Source organism: Bison bison, unplaced genomic scaffold (genome assembly GCF_000754665.1).
Source record: "Bison bison bison isolate TAMUID 2011002044 unplaced genomic scaffold, Bison_UMD1.0 scf7180017864032, whole genome shotgun sequence".
NCBI classification, from domain to species: domain Eukaryota; kingdom Metazoa; phylum Chordata; class Mammalia; order Artiodactyla; family Bovidae; genus Bison; species Bison bison.
Window position 1 is genome coordinate 1,674 of NW_011494604.1, and position 8,217 is coordinate 9,890.

Consider the following 8,217-nt stretch of genomic DNA (forward strand, 5'->3'; position numbering starts at 1 on the left):
AAAGAGACACTGATGTATAGAACAGTCTTATGGACTCTGTGGGAGAGGGAGAGGGTGGGAAGATTTGGGAGAATGGCAATGAAACATGTAAAATATCATGTAGGAAACGAGTTGCCAGTCCAGGTTCGATGCACGATGCTGGATGCTTGGGGCTGGTGCACTGGGACGGCCCAGAGGGATGGTATGGGGAGGGAGGAGGGAGGAGGGTTCGGGATGGGGAACACATGTATACCTGTGGCGGATTCATTTTGATATTTGGCAAAACTAATACAATTATGTAAAGTTTAAAAATAAAATAAAATTAGAAAAAAAAAATAAAAGAATCTTAGCTTAAAAAATGAAATCTTGGTTTAATCAGTCCAAAAGATATTCTCTTACATTGTCCTCTAAAAGCTGTATTTTTTTTAACTTCAACAGATCTGTAATCTATGTAGAATTAATCTAATCTCTCTATATGACCAACCTAGACAGTGTATTAAAAAGCAGAGACATCACTTTGCTGACAAAGGTCCATCTAGTCAAAGCTATGGTTTTTCAAGTAGTCATGTATTTGACAGTTGGACCATAAGGAAAGCTGAGCACCGAAGAGCTAATGCTTTTGAACTGTGGTGTTGGAGAAGACTCTTGAGAGTCCCTTGGACAGTAAGGAGATCCAACCAGTCAATCCTAGAGATCAGTCCTGAATATTCATTGGAAGGATTGATGCTGAAGTTGAAACTCCAATACTTTGGCCACCTGATGGGAAGAGCTGACTCATTTGAAAAGACCCTGATGCTGGGAAAGATTGAAAGCAGGAGAAGGGGATGACAGAGAATGATATGGTTGGATGGCATCTCCGACTCGATGGACATGAGTCTGAGCAAGCTCTGGGAGTTGTTGATGATGGACAGGGAAACCTGGCGTGCTGTAGTCCATGGGGTCACAAATAGTTGGACACGGCTGAGTGACAAAATTGAACTGAATATTAATGTAATCTATATATTATTTTCTTTTATGGTTTTTATTCATGATGTAAGATAAAGGTAAACATTTTTTTCCATATGAGTATCCAGATGGTATTTTTTTTAATTGAAAATAGTCATTTGTCCCATTTGTCATTGTCCCATGACACTGCTGTATCATGTTTGGCCTAAATAAAGCCAAAGTATGTGTGTGGGTCTTTTTCTGAACTCTGTTCTGTTGCATTGGTTGCCTTATTTATCTTTGTGTCATTTCCACTCTGTTATAATTACTATAGCTTTATAATAGATTTCCTACTGGATAATACAAATCCTCCATTATTGTTCTTCAAGATTGCCTTGCTGTTCTTAGATTTGTTCTTAGATTTCTGCATCTCCATATGAATTTTAAAAATCAACCTTTAATTTTCTACATTCACAAAACCTGTTGGATTTTTTTGTTGCAACTATAGATTGATTTGGGGATTGCTGACATCTTACTGAGTCTTCCAAATCATGAGTATGGTATGTCTCTCCATTTATTTAGGTCTTTAATTTCTTTCAATAATGTTTTAGAGTGTTTAATACTGATGTCTTTTTTAACTTATTTTTTAATTGTAGCATGTATTGATGTCTTAAACATCTTTCAATAGATTTATTCTGAGGTATGTTTTATGCTATTAGAGCTGGTATAATTTTAAAATTACCTTTTCTATTTGTTTTTGCTGATATTTAAATACAGTCTTTTTATGTGATGATTTTGTATTCATAGTTTGCTAAACATGTCCTCTTTTAATTTCATATTTGCCTCTTCTCTATGACTATATAAGTATCTATCATTTGAGACTTTCAGCCTCCTTTCTGTACATGACTGTAAAATATCACTCTCTTCTGTCATAATCATTGAGTCACAAATATTTTTACTCATAATTGATATTTTAGATTATTTTACTCTATTATTCTTTTTTATCTGTGAAGAGTTTTTACTCATTTCTGTTAATGAATTGCTTTTTTCTTTGATTTTTTTCCCTTTTATCTTTCTGATTTCAACTTAGCAAAAATGATGCTATACAAGAAGCATCTTGATAAAATAGAAAAGGCTCTAGAATAGGTCTTAGAGTCTGGGATTCTAGTCTGAGCTCATCTGTAATATTCTTCAGGCTAGATTAGCAGAGGGATTTCAAACCAGTGTTCACCAAATCCCTAATATAAGAATTACCAGAGATGCTTGTTAAAAATACAAGTTCTTAGCTACCTCTTTAGATTTGTGTGTGTGTGTGTCACCCTGGAAATTTATATATTGATACATAAGTACATGTACAAATATAAATATATATAAATATCCATAAGTGATTTTTATCATCAGGGAAGTTTACATGCCACAAGATTAGGATTTCTTCCATCTCTGGTATTATTTGATTCTATGAATGCTTAGCATTGTATTGCCATAATCAATGAAAAATTTCACTTAAACAAACAAGTATCAAAGATCCAATGCCAATACGCTAAAGTTTGGTATTTAGGGCACCTATGAGCACGAATGAGTTGGTGCCTTGCATACAGGTGCTATTCCATCTGCTCTGCTATATCAAATGCTATTTCAGAGGTACAGGGCCAGAGCAGGAGGAGCCATTGATATAATTAGATCTTAAAGGCATCTGTGCCTCTAGTGGTTAACTTGGCTAGTAACTTCTGACTGTTCATTTGTTTTGTATCCAGTCATTAACCAAACTAGGTCAGAAAGGGCAGTACTTTCTGAAAGAATAACTACAGCTTAATCATTAATGTCACAAGCAGAAATGAAGCTGGGCTCTTTGGGTAAAGGTTGACGGGAGAGAAACAGGATGAGGAGTGTAACAGAAGCTGAGAAAGAAACATGGTCAAAGTCTGAGATAGAGTTTAGGGAGGAAAGAGTAGAGTTTATCCTGGTCTTATTTGTCAATAGATTACTCAAGTAGGTAATGTAAGAATTTTATGAGGGATAGAATCATAGGTTCTCATATTCTAAAATAAAATAATGCATTCTCCTATTTCCTGACTTCTTTTTTGGTTTAGTCCTTATTTGTCTTATTTCTCTCTAGCCATTCTTTCCTTTTCCATTTGACTGACAACTAAATGGGCACCATACTGTTTTGTTCTTTTACCTCTTTGACTTTGCAAAAATAATAATTATTTAACAGTCATGTCTGATCCTGTTCTTCCTCTGATAAGAACTAAATGTATTCTGGAGTCATTTGGAAGTCCATTCACTGAATATTAAGAAAAATGGTGTTTGTAATAGTACCTAGAAAATAACTGGTTCATAATTTTTACACAAATCAAATTTTATTTACAGATGAAAGGATAGGTTTATCTTGAAGTAAGAAAGTTACAACACAGAGAATGAATTTTAAAAGAAGAATGATTCCCGAATGTATATCACTGAACTTTTCTTTTTGTTTTCTTTAGCTCCACCTTTTTAATTGCTTATAAGACATTTCCAGTTGAACTTTACTATGTTGAAAACCAAAAATTAACATTTTTTTGTATTTCTCCAAATTCACTTTAGAGATAACTTTCCCTTTTCAATGCATTTCAATTCTCCTACATTCCTATGTTTCTATTTCCATAGCTTCCATTCCTAAGTAATAACCACAGGCATTACTGATACTAATCTATCCATAACACCATAGTGAAAATTCCAGATCTGCCACTTGATGGCCACATGACTTTGGAAAAATTGCAATCTCTTGAGATATTAGTTCCTGTAAAGTGAGGATGGTAGTAAGAATAAGAACATAAAGATAATATATGTGTGTATACACACACACACACATATACACAATTGGTGTGTGATAAATGGCAGCTATTATTACTCTGAAATCAGTGTTTAAATCTGTGCTCCAGTCTATGTTCTAGGCATTATATTTCTAACTACTTTTCACTCATGTGCAGTTCTCCAGCATTTTACAGTATCTCACTTCCCCGTGCTTTACCTTTTACATAAACATTCTTTTAAACTAGTCTCTGAGACCCAATAGTTTTTGTTTTTTCCATATAGCTTTCTGCTTCGTAAGAAGTTACTTAAGCCCGACACCCACAGGGTTAAAACTGGTTGCTGAAGCCACCCCCTCTTCCCCTCCCAGTCCCCCTTTTCACAGTAGCCTGGCAGCTGTCCCAACTGCCTACCAAAGCCAAATGCTTGAAGAGAGAGAGAGGAGCCAGCCATGAATCCTTTCCAGAAAAATGATTCCAAGGAAACTCTTTTTTTACCTGTCTCCACTGAAGAGGTACCGCCTCGACCCCCCAGCTTTCCAGAGAAGCCATCTCCGGTGAGTCCTGGGATTCATCTCTGCCTCTGACAGGAACAGACGTACTCTGTTGGTTCTCCTCCTTGGCCCCTGGAGCTTCAGGCTGAGCTGTATTAGAGTATTAAAAACTCTTCTCTCTTGGAGTTAGAATGAACCTATAAACCAGATCTAAACAGGAGTTTCTTTCAACTTAGGAGAGGAAGCAGCAGAAGGCGGTGGTCAGAGTTCTTCAGTGGATATCCCGGACTTGGCTCTATTTCATTGTATATTCTGAATTTCTCTGGGGTGGAAAAAAAAGCACTTTGCATGTCCAGGGAAACTTGGCAAGTACTCCTTTCTGGAGAACTGTGTGTGATTGTTCTTTATTTACCAAAAAACCTCCAAAACTTCAGCCTTTAGTTTCCCCTGTACACAGTCTATGCTGCACACCAAGAGAAGTTTTAGAATAGATCTAGTCTCTGTTATTGTGTTTCAGTTTACAGTGGGCGAAAGGACAGAGAAACAGGGAAGTAATAACGTTTTACTTTATATATTAATACTTGTTAAAACATTTCCCAATTATTTTTTAATCCTCATATCAAAATCCTGTTAAGTAGAGAGGGTATAGTAATACTAGCCAGTATTTACTTAATTCTTACTTACAAGCAAAGAAGTAGCAGTATTCTAGAGGTGGGTAGTTTCTCTGGAATAACAAAACTGAAGTATAAAGCCAGGTTTAGTGACATGGCCTGGAGCAGTACGTTAACACAGTCAGTGACAGTGTTACATAGCTAATAGAAGCCGTGTTAACCAAACTTCAGGCTGTGTAATTCTCAAGCTGTGAACCGGGAAAGTAAGAAGACTATTCACTGTGTCTTTTAAGAAAGTTTTTTTTATCATACATTAATGCATATTAATACTTTGGAGGGTTGTTTATGTATATCCATATATATCTATGTGGATAAAAAAAAATGAACACATTAATTTATCAATCATTTATTTAGTTGTATATCTTCTGGTCCCAAATAATTTGAGGCTACTTACAAAAATGATGTATATCTTATGAATAAGGAAAGGTAATAAAAAATCTCATGATTTGATTGAACCAAGGCCACGTATCTCCATCCCTTTCTCATGTTGGGCTATCGTAATGAGAGGGATTTGAAGTAAAACGTGATATTCCTTTTATTCTGACTGATATAGTGCATGCAATAGCATAGTCCTTTTAATGCCCAAAAGGATTAGCATGAAAATATTATAGAATCTGTTTCATAGAACAAATGGACATTTAATTTGAAAAGGCTTAAGAAATCTCTGCCAAAGTTTACGGTGATCAATCATCTTAATCTTTAACAATTTGTATTGGGCTCTGTTCCTGGAAGGAAGCCTTCATATTGCTAGGATTCCTCCCATCACAGTGAATGGGGCAAGTGGGGACAGAAAGGTTAATCCACACCGTAGAGCTAAGCAGGGTACTGACATCTGAGTGTAACTACCTGGACATCAAGTGTTCCAGAGGCCAACTCTTTGTTATGTTCCTAGAAATAAGGATCATTATTCTCTTCCCCAGTGCCCCAGGCTTTCCATTTAGTACCTGTGGGAAGATGAACAGGTCCTAGTGTCTATATCAAGAAGTGCCTGAGCAGCTCCATATTAATGTTTGAGGGACAAAGGAATATTCAGAATAGCTTGTTTGACTGCTAAATCAGCAATGCAAGCACTTTTAGTAGGATACTGGCTATTTCATGAAGAGTAGGGACCATTGCTTCTTCACATGACCTATCATGGTGACTTAATGGTTTTTTCTGTTGCAAAACAGTATAATGATCTAAATAGGGAAATATTGTTCATGCTTGAACCAGTGTCTTTTTGTTTCCTAGAAAATCTGTGGCTCCAACTATCCACTGAGTATTGTCTTCATTGTGGTGAATGAATTCTGTGAGCGCTTTTCCTATTATGGCATGAAAGGTAATTTTGTGTCTCCCAATCCTACTTTTCTCCACACACTCTCACCCCATGTTTGTAACAATCTGTCTTATATGCACTTATTTCTCTTATCTACTCTTTACCTTCATCCAGCTGGTCCTTGCCTTTGGCGAAGACTTCCAAAAAATGCCTGGTGGGATTTCACCTTCTAACTCATACAGGCCAAGAACAAAAAAGAGTAGTGGAAACCAGAATACAGCCTATGAGAATATAAGTGGAAAAACTCATCATCAGCATTCCATTGTTAATTTTTGTTCCTTAGGCCTATGGATTATATTGTTGCTGGGAAGGAGAAGGAAGGATTATTAGATATTAGATAAAGATAACATCAGGCCATGTTATCTTTCAGGTTGGCCTAAATGATGCTATGTGCATGAAGACTGAAGGGAGGTGTATTGCAGTGGCTCAGTCCATAAAGCATCTGCCTGCAATGCGGGAGACCGTGGTGTAATCCCTGGGTTGGGAAGATACGTGGGAGAAGGAAATGGCAACCCATTCCAGTATTCCTGCCTGGAGAATTCCATGGACAGAGAAGCCTGATGGGCTTCAGTCCATGGGGTCACAAAGAGTTGGACGTGACTGAGTAACACACACACACACTAAGCAAAGCCCCTTTCACCCTCACAACTCCGAGGGACCCTGCTTCTGCTGCTCAGAAGTTACTACTGATAGGAGTGCTGAAGATCAAGATCACCTGCAAAGACCCTATCAAATGCTCTTTGCCCCCATAAATAATTTTAATATATCTACCTTGTTTTGTCTCTCATTTTTTTTTTTTTGCTTTAGCTGTGCTGACCCTGTATTTCCTGTATTTCCTGCATTGGAGTGAAAACACTTCCACATCTGTGTACCACGCCTTCAGCAGCCTCTGTTACTTCACTCCCATCCTGGGAGCAGCCATTGCTGACTCATGGTTGGGAAAATTCAAGTAAGGATGATGGGAGGTTACATTTCCAAGAAGCTTCACAGATTAAACATGCAGAGATATCTCTTCTAGCCTCTTGCTTCCAAGCAAGAATATACTTGTGTCATCCATGATAAATAAGAATCTCTGTCAGACTGACAATATAGAAAGGTTTTATCTCTTCATTATCAGTTTTTCCAATATTTTTATTTTTTTTCTTGTATTTAATTTTAATCTTCTGTTCTGAAGTTTAAGACCAATTCTTGTTCTGATCTCAGGTGGTAAGATGGCTACCCACAAGAAAATGTATAATTAAATGTTGTTATTTTATATACTATCCATCTCTCCTCCAGATTGAGTCATTTCAACTCTTTTAGTATCTTCTTATAAAGTCCCTATTTTCAGCTCTTTTACCATCTCTGATTCTCTTTTCTAATCTCCTTCTGTAGGTTCTTTCTTAAAACTATAATAAATATTTTCATGAGTTAGACTAATAGTCTATTCATTTCAATATCTTTTAAGTCCCTAAAAATAGCACCAAGAGATGTTTGGGGATAATGTTATAGTTGTCATCTATAATATCATTCTCATGGGACAGAGATGGATCTCAGGTATCCATCACTCAGGTATTTTCTGTGGAGTTGTCATCTACAGAATTGTCTAAATTAGCATGTCTCAAAGTGCATTGTGTTGAAAATTTGTTGTATAGGATCTAAAGAATGTTATGTAGGAACATAAAGCTCTCATAGTCAAATAAGTTTGAGAAAATGCTAGAATGAATAAAGCTAAAAAGGTATCTTTACTGCATGACTTCTTAGAGCCTTTAACATGCTGCTGCTGCTGCTGCTAAGTCGCTTCAGTTGTGTCTGACTCTGTGCGACTCCATAGATGGCAGCCCACCAGGCTCCCCCATCCCTGGGATTCTCCAGGCAAGAACACTGGAGTGGGTTGCCATTGCCTTCTCCGTTTAACATGCTAATTAATATTATAAAATCTCCAAGAGACGGTTATGCTGCTGCTGCTGCTAAGTCGCTTCAGTCGTGGCCGACTCTGTGTGACCCCATAGACGGCAGCCCATCAGGCTCCCCTGTCCCTGGGATTCTCCAGGCAAGAACACTGG

At 37.2% G+C, this 8,217-nt stretch overlaps 1 protein-coding gene across 1 annotated transcript in view; it reads left to right on the forward strand.

Moving 5' to 3' along the window:
- The first annotated feature begins 4,064 nt into the window (after positions 1-4,064).
- The window catches only part of LOC104984495 (solute carrier family 15 member 2), a 45,336-nt gene continuing 41,183 nt past the window's right edge, over positions 4,065-8,217 (forward strand). The window contains exons 1-3 of the mRNA XM_010834239.1: positions 4,065-4,249; positions 6,088-6,175; positions 6,980-7,121. Coding sequence (XP_010832541.1) covers positions 4,145-4,249; positions 6,088-6,175; positions 6,980-7,121 — 335 coding nt within the window. The 5' untranslated portion in view covers positions 4,065-4,144. The remainder of the gene's footprint in view (positions 4,250-6,087; positions 6,176-6,979; positions 7,122-8,217) is intronic.